The 25,384-nt window shown below is 38.0% G+C and overlaps 2 protein-coding genes across 2 annotated transcripts in view; one reads left to right on the top strand and one right to left on the bottom strand.

The window, feature by feature from the left end:
- The window catches only part of LIX1 (limb and CNS expressed 1), a 66,782-nt gene extending 51,622 nt beyond the window's left edge, over positions 1 to 15,160 (top strand). Inside the window, exons 4-6 of the mRNA XM_001363914.4 lie at positions 2,341 to 2,436; positions 7,048 to 7,125; positions 14,131 to 15,160. Coding sequence (XP_001363951.1) covers positions 2,341 to 2,436; positions 7,048 to 7,125; positions 14,131 to 14,418 — 462 coding nt within the window. The 3' untranslated portion in view covers positions 14,419 to 15,160. The remainder of the gene's footprint in view (positions 1 to 2,340; positions 2,437 to 7,047; positions 7,126 to 14,130) is intronic.
- A 2,161-nt stretch (positions 15,161 to 17,321) lies between these two features.
- LNPEP (leucyl and cystinyl aminopeptidase) overlaps positions 17,322 to 25,384 on the bottom strand; it is a 205,211-nt gene continuing 197,148 nt past the window's right edge. Inside the window, exon 18 of the mRNA XM_056825018.1 lies at positions 17,322 to 18,603. Coding sequence (XP_056680996.1) covers positions 18,595 to 18,603 — 9 coding nt within the window. The 3' untranslated portion in view covers positions 17,322 to 18,594. The remainder of the gene's footprint in view (positions 18,604 to 25,384) is intronic.

Below are 25,384 nucleotides of genomic sequence, written 5' to 3'. Positions count from 1 at the left end.
ATTTTCCATACCTCTCTTCCCCTTCATAAGCATAGTTCTTCATCAGAGTTCTAGATTTGTAATCATAAGTTATCAGTTCAAATCTGGGGGCTGATTATATGCTTGTAAGATCTGCATGATATTAGGAAAAACACTCAGCTATTTAGATTTCAGCCTCTTCATTTGTTAAAAAAAATGAGGATGTTGGATGAGATGATCTCCATCTTTGCCCTTAGGCTAACTAAAATGATTCTGTCATGCTGAAAGAAATTTCTGCTTCCATGTGAGGCAAGAATTTAAAATAGTTTCAGAGTTATCATAGTGCATGCTGTTTTGATCAAAAATGCTCTTATTACTTATAAAAGATGAAAGGGGATGGGAGCAAAGGGCAGGAAAATAGTTTAACCAGCAAAGAGATGTCCAGGAGATCTCTTCTATATCTGAACCTGAGTGAAAGGAGGCTTTTATTTCTGTATCTTGTGAATATGAAATGCATATCTTTAAGAGACAAAGTTAGGGAAATGGAGCTTAATTTCTTTAGGAATTTACCCTCAGGGTGAGGAGGCTGTTTAGGGAGTTTCTCAAGGTAAAGGTAATTTATCATTTTTAATGGAAATTTTTAAGGTAAAAAAGTATATTCTTTGCAGACTTCTGGGCAGATTTCCTCTGGGATATTTAAAAGCCAGCAGAAATATTTAAGTAGCAATATGTTAATGTTATTGCATTCAAAAGCTATGAATTTGCTGCTACCTGATGCAGGCCACTTTGTTTGTTCAGTCCCACAAAGCTACCATTGCCCACAATTCCCAGGAATTCCTGACCATTCACTATTAGATGGTCTTTATTAAAGGGCCTAATTCTTACTAGATCCACTTAACCACAGGCCTTTTCAGAGCTTATATTTTCCCCCCATCTAAGCTGAAGGAATTCAGTTTCTATCCTTTATCCATCCACCTAGTTTCCTGAGGCTTAAATAATCCAAGCGTGAAGGAAATACAAGCCAAGATCCACAGCCATACCAAACAGCAGGGTATTATAGAAAGCTTCAGTCATGAACCAAGAGCATAAAGTATAGACAGTTCTTGCAGTCATAAGTTTCTTTATAGATCAGCTTCATCCTTTCTTGCAGGAGTTCTGAGGACACTGTTATCATTCATTTGAAAAGTCATATTGGTATATGTCTAACAAGGCATTTAGAGGGCAACTATATAAAAGTTGGGAGAAGCCTATGCAAGTAAAAATCAATTTGTAAATGACTTCACTATTATTTAACTTAAAGGTCTGAAACTAGAAGTACCTCAGAGGCCAGCTATACCTGTTCTCTCATTTTATAGAAGAGAAAACTGAGGTCCAAGTAGCTTAAGTTACTCAACCAAAGTAGCAAACATCAGAGATAGGATAAAAAGGAAGAGGAAGAGAAGGGAACAAAAAGGTATTAAGCACCTATTACACATGTGCCAAGCACTATGCTAAGTACTTTACAAATATTGTTATGGGGGTGAAGAGGTACACACCTGGGGTTTGGGAACAATACCTTTCTGCAAGAATGCAAGACTCCAATACTTAGCTTAAAAATAAAAAGAGAAATGTATTAATTTAGAGAGTAATGTTGAAAATGGCCAGGAGGATGGTACAGGTGGAACAGCAAGATGGAAAGCTGTTCCTTGGAAGGACAGCATGGATGGAAAGGCTGTCCCCCAGACAACATCAGTTCTAGGGATTTTATACTCTTTACAGCAGATGCTGTGTCAAGTTGTGGACAGGACTCTAGAGTGGTAAACCCTCAGGCATTCAGTCAGGGGTTTGGTTATCTGACTGGGGTCTGCCTGGAGACATAGGGAATGACCATCATAAAAGATTCCTTAGTTTTAGGGAACAGACAGATGTCTGAGATACAGCTTGATAGAATTGAGGTGTAGCCTGGAGGTGCATCTCTCTGCCCATCTTAAATCTAAAGGACGATCAAAGGAGGACAATCATCTCAGGGTCTTTTGGGGTCATTAGATATTTTAGGCTGGGACTCACAAGGATGTAAGAGAACAAAGGAATGTCCCTGATAATAGCTTGGTGCAATGCCCATGTCAAATATGATCTCATGGATCAGTTGGGCCAGAACTCCAGTACTCTCTCCACTGTCCCAAACAACATTCTAATGGACTTTTATTCTGATGAAAAACTCCATTAACATTTTTTTCTTTTGGAGACAAGAAGGCTAAGAATCTTACCCAAAGCCAACTACTGAACTAGTGAGGTGCTTATTATCAAGGCTATTGTATTTCCCTAGAGTTCCTGGCATGAAGGAGAACTCATTGTGAAACAGAAATCAGTAAGTAATCTGTTCTTCTCATGCTTTTTTCCAAGGGCACTATAAATGATGCTGATGATCCAAGCACCAGTATAGGAGCCTACCACTATATGCTGGAGTCAAACATGGGGAAAACTATGTTGGAATTTCAGGTACTGATTTTCTTCTGCTTGTTTATGCACCTCATCTCCCACTCCACCATTTTTATGTGAACTCCTCCAGGCAACATAATCCAGATTTAAGGTAGATGTGGGTTAATATCTACATATCTATACCCACTGATATGTATATATGTAACATATATGTATGTGTGCATGTATGAGCTCCCACCAATATACTGGTGGGGCTTTTATCATTGATTGTTTATTTTTAATATTATTTTATTTATATTATATATGCTATTTATTATTTAACCAAAGATCACAATTAGTTCAAAGTAAAGGTATTTAATGAAATAGAGTAAGAAAAGTGACTGTTGAACATTTCCCCCAAAATAACCAAGAAACATATTCTCCTACAAATAAATATGTCATCAATGGGAAGAATGGATGGATACCTCTAGAGAACACATGGTGAGGTTGCATACAGGGAGAGGAACACATAAAAGGAACATATGACTTTCACAAGAAGGTGTGTTGAATGGAAGTATCTTCAGATCAGGAGATAGAGAGAAGCAGAAACAGAGAGAGAGAGATAGAGATGGAGAGAGTCAGAGAGGGTACATTCATACCTTCAATACTGTGAGGCCACCAATATCTTCTGACAATGTCACCTGCTTCCCCCTAGTCTCAAATGGAATGGAGTCTGACAGTTAGTGCTCTGCTAGTTTCCTTTTCACTGCCAGGTATGGATCCACTGGGCATGTGGTTTTAGAGTTTTCAGATTCTAGCTTAAAAGAATACATATGTGTATAGAGGCAGCACAGAATAGTGAATAGAATTAGCCTCTGTCCAGAAGACCAGAGTTCAAATTATGCCTCTGACACTTACTGATTAGGTGCCCCTGGGTATATTATTTAATATTTCAATGCCCCTCAAATTCCATAAAACTATAAATTATAGCACAGTTCCTGATCTGTGTTAGTCGAGAATTTCTCTACCAAGAGTTCGCTACATCAATGAAGTAGCATATCCTGTTTTAAAAGAATAATACCAACAGATGATATTTATATTGGGTTTTGGAGCTCATTAAATACTTTATACATACTCATTTTGATCCTGACAACAACCATATGAACCAAGTAGTGCCAAAAGTATCATTTTAATTTTATAAATTCCACAATCACATAGTTTGAGATAAAGGCAGGATTAGATTCCAGGGCTCCTGACTCTGAATTAGGTGGAAGTTCCGCTGGATCCCATTGCCTCTCTGCACAAAAGGAATTGACAAAAGACAAAACTAACCATAGGTCATATTTTCTGACAACCTAAAATCAAAGGGACACATTGTTTCTGCTATTATGGAAGTTACATTTTAGGTTTCAGGAAATAGTAACTTGTGTGTGTTTTTGTGGCTATTCAAGAAAAAATAGGAAAATTACATTGGATCTGCCTCAGGTGGTTGGGTTAAGTCTACCAAAAATCAGGGGGATAAGCAGAACAAACTCCTAGGATTCTATCCAGTGCTATTAGTCAGGAATGGGACTACTCATTCTTCCTCTTATTAAATTTTTTATTGGCCAGTAAAGGATTGTGCAATTTTTTTGTATGTTCTAGGTATATGTGTAGTATGCAGTCCATAAATGTTAAATAATTATGTGAACCATATTGAAGAAATGCTTTCTAAATCCTCCAAACCAGATACTGGGGGATACAAGAAGGAGGAGACCCACCCTGATAGAATAAATCCATGTTGGCAACAAAGGTGGAACCCTCTAAAGCACATTCTTCCTTTCCCTCAGATGTTTGCTTGGAAACAAGTGTTTTCTTTTGTAGCCTGGATTAAACATGAAATAACCCTGGATTTGCATGTGACTCCCACCCAAATGAAATGTTTCTGCAACCCAAACAGTAACTTGATATCCCTGATGCATAGGACACATCAGGAAAATATGCTTACATGGATCACATAGGATAAAATACAAGGCTGGTGTTTTCTAGCTGCTTGGGAGACAGCAATAGAGATCTATTATCCAGGCTGGAAAGTGAAATGTGAGCTGATTCTGCATGACTTCAGGATTATGTAAATGTAGAAAACAGTTTTTGTTTTGGAGAGTGGATTTGTAGTGAAGAAGATTCCAGGCATGATTGGGGGTGGAGGGAAGAGAGGGGAAAAGCTAGACAACAATTCTCTTCAAGGTCAGATTACAGTCAGCCAGTTGCCATCTTTAACTTGAATCTGCAGCTAGTTAGTCTTTGAGAACTAATACAATTAAAAAAAAAACTATTTGTTTATAGCTTGCTAAAATTTCCAGGTCACCTTAAAAAACCCATCCCATAAACAAATTTCCTCCTCAATGTGATTCTCTTGGGTAGGGAGATGATGCCCACCTGTTTTCCAAGTTAGCCATTTACACCGTTTGTTTTTCTTGTTTCTGATGAAGTGCAGAGTCAGTCCAGGGCCCTCAGAGACACTTGTACATTATCCACCCCCCACCCCCCCTCAAGCAGATGGAAAACCAAAGATTGCTGCTAATGGGAGAAAACAACAGGAAGCTCTATCCTGACAGAGTCCAGTTGTTTCTAGTCTTAAATTGAATGAATGAGTGAACCAGGAAGTCAGGTGGGGTGAGGACCTCAGCTCATTTTTTCCCTAAAGGGCTCAATTCACATTCTTCTTCGTCTTATTCTTCTTTTAAATCAATTCCCTGGAAGAGATTCAGAAGATCAGCCCCTGGTCTGGTCTACTATACTAAACTATGTAGTATGCTACACAAAAATTCCATGAAGAAGAACAGATAGCACACTGAATAGGCACCATGTGTGTTTCTTTTCCAGGGACTATTTTTTCAGGAAGACAAATTTTTGAAAAATCAATTTGAAAAATGTTTATTAGGTTTCTCCTCTCTGTAAGGCATGGTGCTAGGCATCAGAGATGTAATAATAAAGTTAAACAGTCTCTTTGCCCTCATGATACTTAACATTCTGCTGGGAGAACTAGAACATGGACACAGAAGTGTAATTCCAGACCCCCAAAGACTCTGGGCTCACATGGACAGGTACAAAAATAATCATTTTCTTTCTTTGATTCACTGTTCTCACCTAAAGTTACCAAAGGAAAAACTGTAACATTTGGCTCAAATTAGCTTTCACCAAATGTGAGTACCAGGATTCTAGATCCCATATAAGCACATAGGGTAATAATGTATATGGATAGGAAAGCATTTATATCACTCCATAGAAAAATCAGAAGATTTATAGGTGCTCACAAGAAGACACAAACAAGTAGAAAAATGTAAATCCTTCAAATGACTCATCAACTTCCGTTAGAAGGGACTTACATTTAAGGTTGCTATTGGGGCAAATATTTAATGATCTGCTATCTCTATACCCCTCTTAGAGTACTATAGAGTCCCTTCCAGACTTGTACCACTATATATTTTGGCTTCTTCCCTAAAGAAGTCTGAAGTAGGTGATATAGAGAGCTTAGAACTTAGATACTGAAGACTTTTGTCCTGCCATTAGACCTCAGTGACTGGAAGAGAAAAGTGAATCTGATGACTTTGTGCAATTCTGCCTCACTTGAAGTCCAACTCATAAGCAAGTCAAGAAAACATCCCTCTCATGATGTCATAGGTAGTCTTTGAAAACAAAGGAAGAGCCAAAACTATGTGCTAGGCACTATGTGGATACAATAAGAAAAAGAAAACATTTTCTGCCCTTAAGGAGTTTATAATTTAATGGAGGAAGGTAAACAAGAAAGGAAACTGGAAGATGGGAGAGGGTACAACAGAGAGATGATATTTCTGAATTTCAAACCCAAGAAAAATGACGAAAAGTGGAGTTAGCAAAAATTTAGATGTTAGCCTTTTAAAAGGAAACCTTTGGGAGGAGTTTGGTGTTCACCAATCAGAGGGTAAGAGAGTTGAGGTATTGAATATCTAAAAGTAAATTGACCAGCATAATGAGATTTCAGGTGATTATCTTATCCTGGGTTGGGGTATTATGTTCCTAGAGTCCAAACCAAGCATCATAGCTTATAGAAAATGGAAAGTAAGTTGAATGACATGTTCACAGTCAAACAGATAATGTGTCTGCCACAGGATTTGAACCCAGGTCTCCTGGACCAAAGTATAGCAATTCAATGAACCTCACAGTGTCACATCGATGTATTTCATACTTTTACTACCTATTTTATGGGGATATCATGGAGAAAGTGCTTCATTAAACCTTAAAGAGCTATATAAATAAACCTGGCACTGTTATGTTGCTGTTGATATTCTGGGAGAAGTATTACACAATCAGATCTTGAATGTGGACAAGGTGAAGTCAAATTTCAATAAGAGCCATGATTTCCTGGTTAAATTTACTTTTATGACTAGTTACTTCCTTTGATTTATTTAGAACTGTTATTGCAGCAGGTATTAATATGCTATTTAGGGTTACTTGTTTCAGGAGTCTGAGCCCTTTGGGGGTTTGAAAAGTGACAAGGTTTGGTGTTGGGTTTTGTTTTTTGACAGCTTCTTGTTCCCTGCATCCCTGAGACCTCCAGGGAACTGAGGAGGAAAGAATGTTTTCTCAAACTCTGCTACCACCTGGTTGGAGAATCTTTCCTCCAACTCAGACTTCTCAAGTCTGTCAGTAACAGTAGTTATATTTCTGCAGGAACTGATGATTGTTTTCCAGCTACTGCACTGGAATGGAAGCCTGAAAGCCCTTCGGGAAACCAAGTGTTCCAGACAGGTAAGATGGACACCACTAAAGAATAAGGGTATAGTTAGCTCCTTGGCCTGAGGCATAGAGATAAACTGATCTATCAGGGCATTTTCCCAGGAGGGATCCATTATCAAAGAGATATAGCTTCAGTGGCAATCCATACCTGAATAATTATCACTTTTATAATAAGAGAAACAAGTAGTCACACATCCCAGGTTTTCTTATAAAAAAAAAAAAAACTCTAGCCCCCTTGGACTATTTTTTATGATCATCCTTTGCTGACCTTGACATCATTCCATAGAAGGGACCTGGAATTTATCGAATGGAGCAGAATAGGAGAGGAGGGCAGTACGATTAGCCCTACTCTTCAAGAAGATCTCTTTGAAGGCTGAGTGGAGAATGGAAAGAGGAGATACTTGTCACATAGACAAACCAGCAGGCTATTGGTAATAGTCTAGTAATAGACAATAGCCCATTGTAATATTGAAATCATGAGGGCCAGTATCAAAGTGGTAGTAAGTTTGGAGGAGAGAAAGGGACACATGTGAGAGAGTTGTGAGAAGGTAAAGTTGTTAAAACTTGGATATGGGGATCAGGAAGTGACAGAGTGAGGAGTTGAGAATGGTATCTACATTGCATTGAAAGCTGGTATGATTGGGAGGATAATGATGCCTTCAATAACAATATGAAAGATGGGAAGAAGGAACAGTTTGAGGGAAAAATGAATTTCATTTCGGACATATCAAGGTTTAAGATGCCAATAAGACATTCAATTTGAGATGTCCAATTGACAATTAGAGATGCAGTTTGAGAGACTGAGGAAAGATTAGAGTCAGTTAAATTTGTCTAAGAATCGTAATCACACAAATTATAAATCTATGGGAATTGATAAGATCATCAAAAGAAATGATTTAGATGAAGAAGAGAAGATAACCAAGTCCTAAGGGACAGCCATAGACAATAGGTCTGCTTGCACTAAGATCCAAACAAGGAGACTGAGAAGCAGTACCATAAAAAGCTAAAGAAGAGAGAGTCATTAAGGAGAAGATGGTGAATGGCATTGTCAAAGGCTAAAATGTGGGTCAAGAAGGATGAGATTAGAGAAAAGTTAATTAAATTTGGTAAGTGAATGATCACTGGTAACTTTTGTAATGAATGCAATCCTCAAAAGGCAGTATTTCTTAATTTTAAAATTGTTTATTAATTGACTCATCAAGACATTCTAAACTGGATTCTCTCTACAATCTGGCAATGTAAAAAAAAAAGAGTGAATGCTTCTCTAGCAAGTCTATATATATTATATATAAGCTCAAAAAAAGGGTATATACCCTTTTTGAACTTACCATTCAGTCCCTCCCATGGACATCACAAGACATCTCTGATTGGTAAGTAGCCACTGAGGAGGTGTATTTAAAGACCTCAGATACTCCCACAAAATAGGTGTGTCTTTCCCTAAGACTGGGAAGATGCCAATACATTCTACTACTTGACTGAACTACTGTACTTTAAGTCAGTTCAGCATGGCTGCTAGACCTTGCTGACTTCCCTTACTCTTTCATGTAGGTCATGGGATTCACCACCACTGGTCAGTCTTGTCCTTAAATCTCTTATCCTTAGCAAAGATAAAAGATCCTAACTCATTTTGATAGCCTAGGAGGAGAAACTGGATATAACCTCAGTTTAAAATCAGACTGTTTCATTCTAGCCCTCAAAGGGGAAAATAGTATTTCATAATTCAATATTAATTTTCCACACTTTGAAGAGAGTAGTTTTGATTGAATGATTTTGTTGGAAGCCAGACTATAGAGAGTTAAGAAGAGAGAGAAGAAAAGAAGTGACATTGATTTTAGTTAGCTTTTTCAAGTTTAGCTATGTTATAAGGAAGGTTAGAGCAAGTTTGCAGAGACATGAGACTAACAGGGAGAGAATTCTAGAATGGGAAAGTAAGGGAGAGGCAGTTAACTGAGGTTTAGGGGTCTTGCTCTGGTTTGACCTGGAGAGACAGGTTGCTTTTCCTTAGTGGCTGATACTACCCTATACTACCCTGAATTCCCTTTCCTGTCTTGCTGTTTGACTGCCCTGTTACTCTGCTGCCTTACTACTTTGCTAATCTGTTTTATCTACTGCAGTTCCTGGTGATCCTAAACTATCTGGCATCTTATTGTGAGACCAGGCCTAGGTCCATTTTGGATCTAGGACCTTCTCTGGGCCCTATCAGGCTTACACGGACCCTTTCCTTAAAGCCAGCCAAGGGGGTAGGGGGTGGGTTTAGTTTATCCAAGAATAGAGACTGGAATTTTAGGCAGTGAAGAGAGGATTAGAGTAGGAAAAATCACTCTGAAGAAATCTCTGTGAAGAGACATTTAGATTGGGGGGGGGGGGAAGGGGGTTAGGTAGTGGAAATTAGTTTAGCGTTATCCAAAATTCCCATTTCACCTTTCTTTGTTTAATAAATCCAGCATCTACCCCTGCTATTGCATGGTCTGTGTGTGTCATCTTAGAATCAGGCTCTGCCTGCACTGGGCTCTGTCGGACTCACAAACTGTACTTGTCCACTCCCCTAAATTACCTTCCTAACAGTTTTGGTGAGCCAGGTAGGACAATATCCTCCTTCTATCCCCAAATGCAAAAGTGTTTCTTAGAGACAGTAGGATTCTTTTGTTGGAATTGTATAAGCATGGGCATAAGATCTCTAAGGCAAAATTATAGTGAGTTTTGTCTAGAATGCAATATTTAGGTTTTGTGTTATTAGAGTTCAAGGAGTATCATGCAAAAAAGAATAGCTGATATCCAAAAGGTGACTGCTCCAAAAACTAAGAAGCAGCTCAGAGCTGTTCTTGGAACAACTAGGTTCTATAGACAATGGATACCTGGTTACAGCCAGATAATCAAGTGTCTAACTGATTTGACCAGGAACATGGAACCTCTGAAACTCAAGCCTGAACATCTGCAAGCTCTTTCTAAGCTTAAGGAAGCCATTTTATCTGGCTGGCTTTAGGTATCCCAGACTATGAAAAACCATTCCAATTATTTGTTAATGAGACCAAAAGAATAGCTTCTGGGGTATTAACACAGACTTTGGGACAAAGTTATAGTCCTGTTGGGTATTATAGTTGTCAGCTTGATCCCATAGCTGCAGGTATGGTACCTTGTCTAAGTGGGTAGCTGCTGCTCTTGTGTTAGTCCACAAGACAGCAGATTTAGTTTTGGGATATCCAAATTTTGTGCTCAAGCTTATTCAGATCAAAGGATCTCTAAGTGTGAAATTATTCTCCTGGGTAATGAGAACATCCAGTTAAAGAGTTAAAGAGTGTATGAAATCCTGCTATACTTCTTCCTGATCTACCAAAACATGGTGAGCCATTACATGAGTCTGTGGAAGTAGTTGATTTGGTGCATGTGCCTAGGATGGATTTGAAAGACACTCCTATTGAAAATCCAGACTTCCTTTTGTTCACTGATGGTTCTTCATATTTGTTCATTGTACTGGTACTATAGTGGTCACAGAATTTGAGACCCTGTGGTTTGGCTCATTACCTGGAAATATTAATGTTCAGATCAAACCAGAGAAATATCCTTAAACCTCAGTTAACTGCCTCCTCTCCCTTACTTTCCCATTCTAGAATTCTCTCCCTGTTAGTCACATGCCTCTGCAAACTTGCTCTAACCCTTTCTTCCTTATAACAGCTATAGAAGAGAAGAGAGGTATGGGAGAATAGCTAGTAGGGACTGATAGGTCTGATCAAGTGAGAATGAAGGAGAATATGGGCATCTTTGTAGGCAGTAGGGAAGTAGCCAGTAGACAAGGAGAGATTGAAGATAAGTGAGGAAATAGGGATTGTAGAAAGGGAAATCTGCTGGAGAAAATAGTATTCAATGGAACCATTTGTTCATGTAGAAGGATTAGCTTTTCCAAGAAGAATCTCTTTTTCATATGAGACAGGGATAAAGGAGGAAATAGTGGCAGAGACAGATAGGAGACCCACTGGATAGAAAACTGGACCTAAAGTCAGGAAGACTTGAGTTTAAATCTAACCAGAGTATACATGCTAAATGTGTGACGTTGGGCAAATCACTTAATCTCTGTTTGTCTCAGTTTATTCATCTGTAAAATGGGGATAATAATAGCAGGGTTTTTTTTAAGAGTTTAGGCTACCATATGTCAACTACCTTGCAGATTTGTTTTTAGAATCATATGAGGTAATATTCGTAAAAGCACTTAGCACATACTAGGCACTATGTAAATATTTATTTCCTGCTCCCCACCCCCAGACCTCTCAAGGATTGCTGTGAGGAACAAATGGACAATATTTGTAAACTGCTTAGCAAAATGTCTGGCATATAGTAGGGTAGGTATTAAATCTCTGTTATGTGAGATGAGAAGGAGGGGGAAATATGGAGATTTTGGTAAGCGGCATCAGTTTATTCAGTGAAAAATCTTCAGGACAGAAAGGCAAGCAGGTTCATTTTCTTTTCTTTTTGAGCATTTAAAATCTTTTTGTACATAAAACATCTGGCATTGGAGCAAATATAAGCAGTGAAGATATAGCAATGGAAATGTACTTTAGATACAATGCTGTTCTGTGCTGTTTGCTACAAAAAGCTTGTATTCTATCAAAGAAAAGAAAGAAGGAATTTACAATGGCTTTGGATTTTATCTTCTTCCCTTTGATTTCATAAAAGGACTTTGCTGTAAACACTATTTCATGATTGTTTTTAATTTTATTAAGTTGGTAAATAAAAACCATGTGTCCATAGAAATAAAAATAAACAAGTCAATCAGTTTTAAGCATACGCACAAAAACTGTGCCATCTGTACATAAAAGGATTGTCAGGTGGGGACTAATATTCCAATCTTTGCCGAAGAAACTTTTTTTTTTAAACCCTTACTGCCATATACTGTCCATACTGCCAATACTGTGTATTGGCTCCAAGGCAGAAGAGTGGTAAGGGCCAGGCAATGGGGGTCAAGTGAATTGCCCAGGGTCACACAGCTGGGAAGTGTCTGAGGCCAGATTTGAACCTAGGACCTCCCGTCTCTAGGCCTGGCTCTCAATCTACCAAGCTACCCAGCTGCCCCCCAAAGAAACTTTTTAAGCATGAATATGTTATTCTTTTTTCCTAGATGTGATTTTTTTATTTTAGGGAACTCCCAGTATGGAAATTCTTCCCCTTAATGCAGAAGCAATTCTCTAGCTTATTGTTAGTGTCAGCTTTGGTTGGTGGGTTGTGCTTGAGGCATAGCTTCAACTTGGGTCTTCTTGACCCCTTATCTATCATATCATAATACGTCTATTATCATGTTTATGTAATGCGATGCTTACATGCCATAACATATTGTCACTGTTTCTCATTATTACTACTCTCTGGGAGGTGAACCATTATGAATATCACCCTCCTCAACTAATGAGAAAGTTAATAACTTGCACCTTCCTTAATAAACCTTCAAGCTTTTTGACATTTCATCTTTGTTCTCTGCCCTCACCTTTAGTCAGTCAGTCAATAAACATTTATCAGGCTATTGTTAATACGCCTGGCTATTCTGTACCAGATGAGGTAGTTACATTGAGAATTTCTTCAAAAAGGATAGAAAATTGTCCCTGCTCACAGACTAAAGGGTAGATAACATGCAAACCCTCATGTACAAACAAGTTACATATAGATTGGATAAACTGGAAGCAATCAACATTGGAAAGGTGCCAGGATTAAGGAGGATCAGAAGAGGCTTCCTGTAAAAGGTAGCATTTTTAGCTTGAACTTGAAGGAAGTGAGGGGACAGAGATGATGAAGAGTATTTCAGGCCAGTGAAAATACATGAAGTCAGGAGACAGAGTATCTTGTTCAAGAACCAGCAAAGAAACCATTATCACTGAGTTGCAAAGTATGAGGAAGGGAGTCTAAGAAGACTGGAAAGCTTGGGTTGGGCCTGGGGCAGGTTACGAAGGGCTTTGAATGACAAATAATGGATTTTATAGTCAATTCTGGAGGTGATAGAGAGCAATAGGAGTTCATTGAATATGGGGGTGGGGCCAGGTTATGTCATTAACTTAGCATTAAGAAGATCTTTTCAATAGCAGAGGGGAAGATAGACTGGAGTCAGGAGAGGCTTGTGCCAAGGAGACCAACTAGCAGGATATTGCAATAAGCCAGGTGCGAATAGATAGATAGAGAAAGACAGACAGATAAGATAGATTAGATAGATATAAACAAATAGAGAGACAGACAGAGCCAGAGAGACAGATAGATAAATAGATAGATTAGATAAAGATAAATAGATAAAGATAGAGAGAGAGACAGACAGATAAGCTAGATTAGATATAAAATAAATAGACAGATAGAGACAGACAGATAGATAGATAGATCAGATAAAGATAAATAGATAAGGAATTGGAGAAAATCTGCATAAGAAAGGTACTTGTATTTTAAGAGTGGGATTGGGGGAGTAAGAAGAGGCTTATGACCAAAAGACTAACCAGAAGACTATTGCAGTAGTTCAAGTGTGAAATGATTAGGACGAATACTATAAAAGTAGTAGGTAGAATTAGGAATGATGAATTAATTCTTTTGATTCTGCCCCAGACTTCCTCTAACTAGCTTTCTCTTAGTCTCTTCATTAAGAAACATGGATCATGCTAGATAGGAGTGACTGTTTGATCAATAAGACAATAAAAGTGTTAATTGTTTGAATTCCAATTTATCTAGTTCAGCCCTCTCATGAGGAAACCAAGTGTCAGAGGTCAAGTACCTTGCCCAAGGTCACTTGGGTTTCAATATTTAGATCCAGGATTTGAACCCAAGTTCTCCAACTCCAAACTTAGCTCTCTTTTTTTCTGTACTATGTTGCTTCTCAGTATCATATTGGCATTGTGGCTTATTAATAAAAGTATAAGGATCATAATTATCAGAAAAAAGCCTTTCTGGGTTGGGTCAGGAGAGACAAGAGAAGAAAGTGGGAGAATAGTTAATCCAAATAATAAGGGTATGTTGGTTTCTCACTGGTGTCTTTGCTCTGGTTTTGTTTCCTGATCTCAGGAGGTGATTTCCTACTATTCCCAGTATTCTTTAGATGAAAGGATGAGGAGTCACATGGCCCTGGACTGGATCATGAAGGAACAAGATTCACCAGGAATTGTCTCTCAAGAGCTGCAGATGGCCCTGAGGGAGTTGGAGGAAGCCAGAAGAGGGGGCCAAGAGCTTCGGTTTTACAAAGAAAAGAAAGAAATCCTGAGTTTAGCGCTAGCTCAGCTCTACAGTGACCAAAATACCTCTTCACCAAGGGATGATCAGATGAGTCTGGCTGCTTTATGTGGCTACCACTAGCTGAAACCAATGAACCCATCAGGTGCTGAACTAGAAAATGTTAATGCTTTGGTATTTTGATGGGCCATGAAAGCTGGTCACTTACACTTACAATTTTAGACAAATGTAGCTGCTAATTAAAGTTTTACCACCCCACCCTGACCCTAGCCCTATTATACAATATGGAATCTTAAAGTTGAAAAGAACCTCAGGGATCATCTAACCCAATCTTCCAATCAATGAAGGAATCTTTTCTCATAGAGTAGGCTTAAATTGGAAGGATGAGGGAGGAAAATATCAAGTGCTTTATATTTTTTCTCATATGTTCCTCACAATAAGCCTGTGAGCCAATGCCATTAATATTCCTTTTTTTTACTAATTAGTAAACTGAGGCTGGGAGAGATTATATGGCTCTCCAAGATCACAGAGTTACCAAGTGCTGCCCAACTTTAAATTCCAGTCATTCCATTATGCCATCTAGTTGCCTCATAGATGGGAAGAGAGAAGAGAATTTGAAAGATATTTTCATGAGTCATTGAAACCTTGCAAAATAGATTCTCAAGATCTAGTAAACCTGACATGGACTTTGATGAGCTACAATACAGGGTTATCTAACCTAAGAAACAAATTTCAGCCCTAGAAGATTGTATTGATAAACTTCACAAAAGATCTGGTAATCAAGTTCCTCAAAGAATAATCAGCTAGTAATATGTTATATACAGCATGGTGGCATTGAACAAATAAAGAGAATTGAATTAAATAAGCAACTTGTACATTTTTTTCCTAAGGAAATAATTATAGCTATCATTTGTATGATGCTTTAAGGGTCACAAAGTACTTTACAAATATCTCATTTGATCCTCAAAACCATATTGGAAGATAGGTACTCTAATTATCTTAATTTTACAAGAGATAAAACTGAGGCAAATAAAGGTTAAGTGACTTGTACAGGGTCATACAACTAGTAAGTGTATGAGGCAGGATTCAAACTAAGATCTTCCTGATTTACCCTCAAAAAACCTTACAGGGAAAGTCCATGATTAAGTAAGTCAAAATCCTTTAGTATAAGTAATTATTATTTTCATTTTGTAATAAAAATTATTTTAATTCTCCTTTTATTTTTCTAAGAGTGTTAGAGGTAAAGAACTTTAGTAGAAAGGATATGGGATTTAGTCCTGGGTTCAAACCTTGGTTTAAACCTTACTACTACCTTAAGCAAATCAGATAACTTCATTGATTAATCCTTTCTTCAACTGAAGTCTCTGAACTGAAAAAGTGGATTCCCCAGACAAGGCCACCCCAGATTCAAGGTACTCTCTGGATCAGAAAACACTCAAAGCCACAGTACACAAGCCCCTATTGGTGTGTTTGCCTTTTATCATCTGTCAGAAAATATGGTTGGTTCAAAGCAAGGACATTGATGAAACAGAAAAGTGTGAAAAGTATCAATATGACATTTTGGCTATAAACCTAGGGCACACTCAGCCACAAATAACATGAGTGGAAAGTGAACACACAGGGAGCCCTTACTGAGAGTCTCAACAGGTAGAAAAAAACAAAGACCAGGGTGCATATGTAAAAGAACTCACAGAAAGGTAGAGTACATGGTAGTTAGGGAACCTGAGTAGAGGGCAACTCAAATATCCAATGATGCAATGTCACTGATGTCTTCTAACAATGCCATTTCAATGTGCCCACTAAATCTGCTCCTGATTTTCAACAGATATGCTCTGTCTATCTGTCCATCTGTCTCTCTCATTTCCTGAAGCATCAAAAATAAGCTTGGTCAGTGGACAAATAGGCTTGGTATTTCTACCATGAACTCCTGAGCCTGTGGCTGACCCAGGACTAATATCCAGGATGGAGGCCATAGATCTCCAGATATTCCTTCTAAAACCTAAGTTTGTGAAATTCCACCATTTCAAGATTTAATGACCTGCACTTCTAATTCTGAGTTTGTAGATAGCCTAGACTATCAGAGCCTCTTGGGACCTTCCTGTTTCCTACAGTCTATAACAACTGTATTATTGGATTGTAAAGGAGCTCACTCTGGGTTCAGCCCTCTCATTATCTAAAAACAATGTCTCCATGCAGCTGGGATAAACCAATCCAATAAATATTTATTAAGAATATTCTATGTATGGATTCTGGGAGTAAAATTAATAAAAAGAAAGACAATGAACTTTCAGTACCACAGGAAGACAATACATAAGAGGAGAAAGGAGAGTAGAAGAGTGGGGGAGAAAGACTAGGGGGTTCCTGGTTCCTGGAGTTGAGACCAGGCAGAGAGTAGCAGATGTAGAATGGAGTGAGCGCTTTCTGTCCACTTCCTGCCTTCTATAAAAGTATAGAGAGGAGTTGGTTACTCTACCCTCTAGTTCTCCAGTTTAGAGGGAAGAAGAGGTTATGAGGAGGTGGTGTCCATCAAGATTTGAGTTAGCAGGACGGTGATAAGTTTAATCTAGAGGAGCATCTTGTTGCATGGAGATGAAACAAGGCAGAGTGGCAGATGCAGAATGAAGTAATTTCAAATTCCCTAACCTTCCAGTTGTTACAAAAACACAATTCATTTCTCAGATGGATCATTATATCTTTTGAAACGTTATCAAGCTCTCTGCAAAGGATGAGTGGAATCTTATCACATTTTTTTCATGGCTACTTTTGACCTGCTCCAAAAGAAATCTAACTCCTCGGGAGGTGATTAGTTGCAATGCATTGTCTTTGGAGTCCTGCTCTTTTTCTGGGAGCTATTTTGTTAAATTATTTTACACAACTATTTTGTATAGAATGGCTCTCCATTAGTCCATGACAAACCATCTTCCTTACACACTTTGATTTCTTTGCAAACTCTATCATCTTACTGAAGATATTTTTTTATTTTTATTTAGAATATTTTCCATGGTTACATGATTCATGATCCCACCCCTTGCTCTCTCCTCCCCCCTCCCAAAGCTGACAAGCAGTTCCATTGGGTTATACATGTATCATTGTTCAAAGCCTATTTACATATTATTCCTGTTTGCAGTAGAGCAATCCTTTAACATCAAAAACTTAATCACATCCATATCACACTATGTGATCAATCATATATTTTTCTAATGCATTTCTGGTTCCACAGTTCTTTCTCTGGATGTGGACAGCGTTCTTTCCCCTAAGTTCCTCTGGATTGTCCTGGGTCATTGCATTACTACTGGTAGAAAAGTCCATTACATTCAACTGTACCACAGTGTATCAGTCTCTGTCTACAGTGTTCTCCTTTTCTCTGCATCAATTCCTGGAGGTTGTTCCAGTCCTCATGGAATTCCTCCACTTTATTATTCCTTTCAGCACAATAATATTCCATCACCAACATATACCACAATTTGTTCAGCCATTCCCCAATTGAAGGGCATCCCCTTATTTTCCAATTTTTCCCACCACAAAGAGCAAGTCTATAAATATTTTTGAACAAGTCTTTTTCCTTATTATATCTTTGATGTACAAACCCACTTGCTAAAGATATTGCCAAAAACTCAGGTATCATAGTGTTTCTATCAGGAATTTTCTGAGATAAGGCTATAACTAGAAGAGAGGCCTTTTTCAGGGCAACTTCAGAAATGTATGCACCATAAGTTGTTATATATTTTAAAACTTCAAAGCATAATTTAAACATGGCTCTCACTTAGACACCAGCAGGCATGAGATTAAAGCCTGTAACTTTATTCCAGGTAGCATTGTATGCATTCAGGAGAAATGCCATATGTTGACTCCATTGAAATTTCTGATTAGGCATATACAGTAGTGTTTGGTTCAAACCCTGGGTCATGGGATCCCTATGAGCAATAATGTATGGTACTAGATTTCTTGATTCCTTCCAAAGCTAATGTCTTCCTAAGTAGTGAACTCTCAAAGTCTCTTCTTTGGTCAGAAAGAATCCCAGTAGGGAAATCATTTGAAAGTAATACTTCTTTCCCAACAGCTTACCAGTTTTCTAGTTTCTGGTTGGGTGAATGAAATGACTAATCATCACTAGATGTGATTTATGCTTTTATTATATCCCTCCAGAGACAAAAGTTAAAGCACACGAGTCCTAATGGTTTGCAGGTGCTTATGCTCTCCAAGTATGCAGTATGAGGTGGCAATGGGTCCTTTGAGCATATTGAGCACGTCTCCCATTTGCATTCATAAATCTTCATGGTGGTCTTTTTTGAGTCCTCACTACAAGCCCTGAAAGGAAATTGAAATTCAATATATAGAGTCAGTAACATAATTATAGAGAGGCAAGAATGTTAGGGTCAAAAGTACCCTGAGCACTAGACCTCCAGCATCCTTGCCCCTGGGCCTTGGAGCCAGGTTGAACAACTAAATGGCATAAAAAGCACAACATTGTCTGGTCTGTAATACCAGCTGCTTCTTGGGAGCAATACAGAAGAAGTTACATCACTCATTTACACAGCTCCAATTTCTGAATAGTCTCAAGGGTTAAGTATCTATCATTCAGAGGACAAAGCCCTAGTCACCCCATCATTTCTTTATTTGTATTTATTTGTATGTATGGTCTATCATGCATTCGTTTTTACTAACAATTATCTGAAGAGAACTGTGGCAAAAAGAATTGGTTTCAGTATAACTAAGTTAATATATCCTGATGGAACTAAATGATAAAAGTCCCCAAATCTTGACTAAACCTTCATTTGACTGTGGTCCACCTCTCTGAATATCACAAATAATTTTCTACAGCTTTATTGCCACACAATGTACTGGACAGAGCACCTGCATCTGTATTAATCTTTCCTGACTGATAGCATATCCTGAACTCATGATGGCTAGTGTTGCTCCCACTTCCAGCAAGCAAATTATCCTCCTTGGCACTGGTTATGATAAGTCAGTTGATTGTTGTCACCTCATACATGAAATTTAGTTCTTTATAATCTTTGAACTTCTCAGTTATAGTCTATTTCAGTGTCAAGAACTCCATTTTATTTATTAGATGACAACTTGCGCTGCTGGTAAGTTTTTTTTTTTTAATTAGAAAATGCCCCAGGCTTTTGGTGACCACCAAGGCATAGGATAGCTCTCAAGAAGAGCTGCTGTATATAACACAAAAGTTTTGTTCATATCTTGATAATCCAACACTGATGCACACATGAAGCAATTGATGAACTCTTGAAAAACTTGTTCCTATTTTTTATTCTCCATATAATTCCTGAATCTTAATCCAAATTGCTTGTTATGTCCTGGTTTTGATTTTCTCATTTATATGTATATATGTACATATACACATCAAGTGGTTTAACAACAGCAGTACAGCTCTCTTTTTTAATTTAAATTTTAGTTTTTCAATGAATAAAATCTATTTTCTCTCCCTCACACCTCTACTTTATTGAAAAAATAAACAACAAAACCAAAACCTACGTGAAAAATATTTATAATCAGAGAAAACAAATTCCTGCATTGGCTATGTCCAAAAAAACATGACTCCTTCTGCATCCTTGAGCCTATCATGAAAGTGGGTAGCATAAACATATCCATGTTTATAGGTCTTCTAGAACCATGGTTAGTCATACAATGATAAGAGTTCTTAAGCCTCTCAAAGTTATTTGTCTTTACAGTGTTGTTGTTATTGTATAAATTGTCCTCCTGATTCTGCTCACTTTACTCAGCATTGACTCATACACATTTCCCCAGATTTCTCTGAAACTGTTCCCATAATCATCTTTAAAAGCATGATAGCATTCTATTACATTCATATATCATGATTTGTTCAATCAATTCCACAATGAAGGTCAGATGCTTAATTTCCAGTTCTTTGCCACCACAAAGAATTGCTATAAATATCTCATTGATATAAATATATCATTAGATTTTGTAGTAATTTGGGGGGGGGGTATAATTCCGACTTGCTTTCTAAAATGGCTAGGCCAATACCAAGACTTATTCATAACACTCTTATTTTTTGCTACAGATTTTCCAGCATGTCATTCTCTTTTTTTTGTCACTTTTGCCAGCTTCCTATTTGCTTTAATTTTAATTTCTCTAATTATTAATGATGAGGTAAATTTCTTATGTATCTATTAATAACCTGCATTTTTTTCTTAGAACACTGACTATTCATATCTGTTGATATAAATATTATTTACCAATTGAGGAATGACTTTTATCGTTGTAAATTTGAATCAGTTCCACATAGCAGCATAGATTATTACACTTCTGTGGTACTAGCCACCAAATTCTAGAAAAGTCCTCTCTGGAACATAATATTCATTTGTGATAAGTACCCAGCAAGACACCATGTCTTCTTAATTTTTTTTAAATCCTTACCTTCCATCTTGGAGTCAATACTGTGTACTGGCTCCAAGGCAGAAGAGTGGTAAGGGCTAGGCAAAAGGGGTTAAGTGACTTGCTCAGGATCACACAGCTGGGAAGTGTCTGAGGCCAGATTTGAATCTCTGGGCCTGACTCTCAATCCACTGAGCTACCCAGCTGCCCCTTCATGTCTTCTTTTTTTTTTTTAATTTTAAACATTATTTTATTTGGTCATTTCCAAACATTATTCACTAGAAACAAAGATCATTTTCTTTTCCTCCCCGCCCTCCCTCCTACCACCTTTCCTTCTCCCATAGCCCATGCACGATTCCATTGGTTATCACATGTGTTCTTGACTCAAACCCATTTCCCTGTTGTTGGTATTTGCATTAGAGTGTTCATTTAGAGTCTCTCCTCAGTCATATAGCCTCAAACCCTGTAGTCAAGCAATTGCTTTTCATCGGTGTTTTTACTCCCACAGTTTATCCTCTGCTTGTGGATAGTATTTTTTAGATCCCTGCATATTGTTCAGGGACATTGCATTGTCCCTAATGGAGAAGTCCATTACTTTCGATTGAACCACAGTGTATCAGTCTCTGTGTACAATGTTCTCCTGGTTCTGCTCCTCTCGCTCTGCATCACTTCCTGGAGGTTGTTCTGGTCGCCATGGAATTCCTCCACTTTATTATTCCTTTTAGCACAATAGTATTCCATCACCAACATATACCACAATTTGTTCAGCCATTGCCCAATTGATGGGCATCCCCTCGTTTTCCAATTTTTGGCCACCACAAAGAGTGCAGCTATGAATATTCTTGTACAAGTCTTTTTCCTTATTATCTCTTTGGGGTACAAACCCAGCAGTGCTATAGCTGGATCAAAGGGCAGACAGTCTTTTATCACCCTTTGGGCCAGTCTTTTATCACCGTTTGGGCATAGTTCCAAATTGCCCTCAAGAATGGCTGGATCAATTCGCAACTCCACCAGCAATGAATTAGTGTCCCCACTTTGCCACATCCCCTCCAGCATTCATTACTTTCCATAGCTGTCATGTTAGCCAATCTGCTAGGTGTGAGGTGATACCTCAGAGTTGTTTTGATTTGCACCTCTCTGATTATAAGAGATGTAGAGCACTTTTTCATGTGCTTATTAATAATTTTGATTTCTTTGGCTGAGAACTGCCTGTTCATGTCCCTTGCCCATTTATCAATTGGAGAATGGCGTGATTTTTTGTACAATTGATTTAGTTATTTGTAAATTTGAGTAATTAAACCTTTGTCAGAGGTTTTTATGAAGATTCTTTCCCAATTTGTTGCTACCCTTCTGATTTTGGTTACATTGGTTTTGTTTATACAAAAACCTTTTAATTTGATGTATTCCAGATTATTTATTTTGCATTTTGTAACTCTTTCTAATTCTTGCTTGGTTTTGAAGTCTTTCCCTTCCCAAAGGTCTGACAAGTATACTATTCTGTGTTCACCTAATATTCTTATAGTTTCCTTCTTTATGTTCAAGTCATTCACCCATTTTGAATTTATCTTGGTGTAGGGTGTGAGGTGTTGATCTAAACCTAATCTTTCCCACACTGTCCTCCAATTTTCCCAGCAGTTTTTATGAAATAGTGAATTTTTGTCCCAAGAGCTGGGATCTTTGGGTTTGTCATATACTGTCTTGCTGAGGTCACTTGCCCCCAGTCTATTCCACTGATCCTCCTTTCTGTCTCTTAACCAGTACCAGATTGTTTTGGTGATCGCTGCTTTATAATATAGTCTGAGATCTGCGACTACAAGGCCCCCTTCCTTTGTATTTTTTTTTTCATTATTTCCCTGGATATCCTTGATCTTTTGTTATTCCAAATGAACTTTGTTATGGTTTTTTCTAAATCAGTTAAAAAAATTTTTGGAAGTTCCATGGGTATGGCACTAAATAGATAGATGAGTTTGGGTAGGATGGTCATTTTTATTATATTGGCTCGTCCTACTGATGAGCAGTTAATGTTCTTCCAATTGTTCAAGTCTAGTTTTAGTTGTGTGGAAAGGGTTTTGTATTTGTGTTCATATAGTTCCTGTGTTTGTCTCAGGAGATAGATTCCTAAGTATTTTATTTTGTCTAAGGTAATTTTGAATGGGATTTCTCTTTCTAGTTCTTGCTGCTGAGCGGTGTTGGAGATATATAGAAATGCTGATGACTTATGTGGGTTTATTTTGTATCCTGCAACTTTGCTAAAGTTGTTGATTATTTCGATTAGCTTTTTGGTTGAATCTCTAGGATTCTTTAAGTAGACCATCATGTCATCTGCAAAGAGCGATAATGTGGTCTCCTCCTTGCCTATTTTAATGCTTTCAATTTCTTTTTCTTCTCTAATTGCTACTGCTAGTGTTTCTAATACAATGTCAAATAATAGAGGTGATAATGGGCATCCTTGTTTCACTCCTGATCTTAATGGCATCATATTCCAGTGAATCAAATCTACTTTCACCTCTTGAGTGCAGTGGATAAATGTCCAGATGTGTAATCCACACGTGGAACAGAAGATAGCTTTGTCCTTTGAATTGCTTTCTGTTGGAATTTTCCTGGCATCAGACAATAGTGTCCAAAGAACAACAGGTTCTTTGATTCAGCAAGTGGAGTAGTTCTGCCCTCTATTTCCTTTTTTAGAAGACTTTCTACAAATTTCTGCCTTGGAGTTGAGGCTCTCTTGTCTCACTTTTGTGGCCCACAAATAAGTTTGGGACAAATTGAAGTCAGATTTTCCTGTTATTAGGGCCCTCTTGGCAGTCCTTCTGATGTCTTTGTACTTTCTTGCTCTGTCTAGCAATATCTCATCATTTGTCAGTTTATCTCTTTTTGCACAGCCTCACAGAGGCATTCAATCCCCAGCAGTGCCCAGTGTAAACCTTAAAATTTCTTAGACTTATAAATGTTGGAAATTTCACCATTGGGAAATTTCATACTTGAAAAATTTCCTATTGAGAGTGGGAACTCTATTGGAATGTGAACCCCATTGGCATGGGAGGTTCCTCCTCCTCCCTTCTTAAGATTACTTTAGGACAGAAACCTTTTGCTGAACAATGGAAAGGGCTTTGACCTAGGCTTAAGCATAGAACAGGAATTTCTTTGAGTCATGATTGATTTTAGAATTGATACAATAGAGATACTTGGAATGACAGAACCAGGTCTTGGAAATTGCAATCTTTACCCTACTCAGTCCTAACAGGATTTAGGAAGGGCTGCAGCATAGATCAAAATTTAATTATTCCAATCTCTACCCTACTCAGGGTAACAGGATTTAGGAAGGGCTGTAGCAAAAGATCAAGATTTAATTATTTGAGAATATGACCTTCAACAGACATTTGCAAAGCCACAGACCTCTGGGCGGTCCTGGGTTAAGCTAGAGCCACCATTGGCACAGGGAAAATGATGGACAGTGATTGGTAGATGTGAGAACTGAGGGGAGGGAACTTGGATGGTTTCCTTAAAGATAGAGGGGTCTGAGGACTGGGGGGTTGGTTGGAGAGTTTTGGCTCTGAGTGGTTGGAGAGGTGCTCTGAGAAGCTTGCTCTGAAGGAAGCTGGAGGTGGAGGCCCCTGAGACTGTTTCTCCATTTTGGTCACGTGAGTAATAGGGACTGATCTCCTTTCTTTGCCCCAGCTATCTAAGGGCTTGGGCCTTTTGGCCCAGCCTAAACAGAAGGGGTATTTAAGCCCTATTCCCTTCTCTCCCCTTTCTCTCTCCCTCTCTCTCTCTATCTCTAATTCCTTTCTTCCTCCTGTTTGTAATTAAACTCTATAAAAGGTTGATGGCTGACTTGAGTTTTCATTTAGGAATTACATAGCTGAATTCCTTGGCGACCTTAAATTAATATATATCAGTCTTTTAAAGTGATTTCCTTGTCACACCAGTTTCCAAGTATTTCCCAAAATTTCTATCTCACTAGGTGTTTTAGAATAGCACTTTATCAGATGTTTATAAAAAAACAGACAAGGTTTTTTGTCACCTATCATTTATCAAGTATGACACATATCCCTAAATTATCTATAAGAACTCTCTTACTATTCTCAATATTTTTATTGTTTAAGTGATGAGTACACCTTTAGTCTTTTTGTGATGCTTTAGGCATATTGTTAAAGGCCAGCATTCTAAGTATTCAATATCCATATTGCAGGTTTGTTCCCATAATCATGATGGTAAGAGTAATTATAATGGTCTAAATGTGTTAACAATGCAAAAGTTATTAAAGCAACTAGTCTGATCTGTAATGGAAACAAGTTAGATTTACAGCTTCAGAACCATCCTTGACTCCTCACTCTCCTTCTTCTGCATATCCAATCAGTTGCCAAGGCCTGTTGATTTCACATCCTTTATCCACTCAGAGAGCCCCAACTTTGGTTCACTTCTCAAATAGAAATCACCTTTTATTTGATCTCCTTGGCTCAAGTCTCCCCCTCTCCAATTCTTTCTTTGTGTAGTTGCCAAAGTGGTGTGTCTAAAGCTTAGTTCTGAGCACTTTATTTATTCTCTTGATCAAAAAGTTGTACTGATTCTCTTTTGCTATGAGGATAGAATACAAAGTCCTCAGTTTGACATTTAAAGATTTTCCCAATGTAGCTCCAGCATACATTTCCAATCGTATTACATATTTCCCCTTTGTTGTTCCTCATTAATGCACAATATTCCATTTTCTGTTCACAAGGCTGTTCCC

The sequence above is a fragment of the Monodelphis domestica genome, chromosome 3 (genome assembly GCF_027887165.1).
Source record: "Monodelphis domestica isolate mMonDom1 chromosome 3, mMonDom1.pri, whole genome shotgun sequence".
NCBI classification, from domain to species: Eukaryota; Metazoa; Chordata; class Mammalia; order Didelphimorphia; family Didelphidae; genus Monodelphis; species Monodelphis domestica.
The sequence above is the reverse complement of the archived record's forward strand: the minus strand, read 5'-3'. Positions and strand labels throughout refer to the sequence as shown.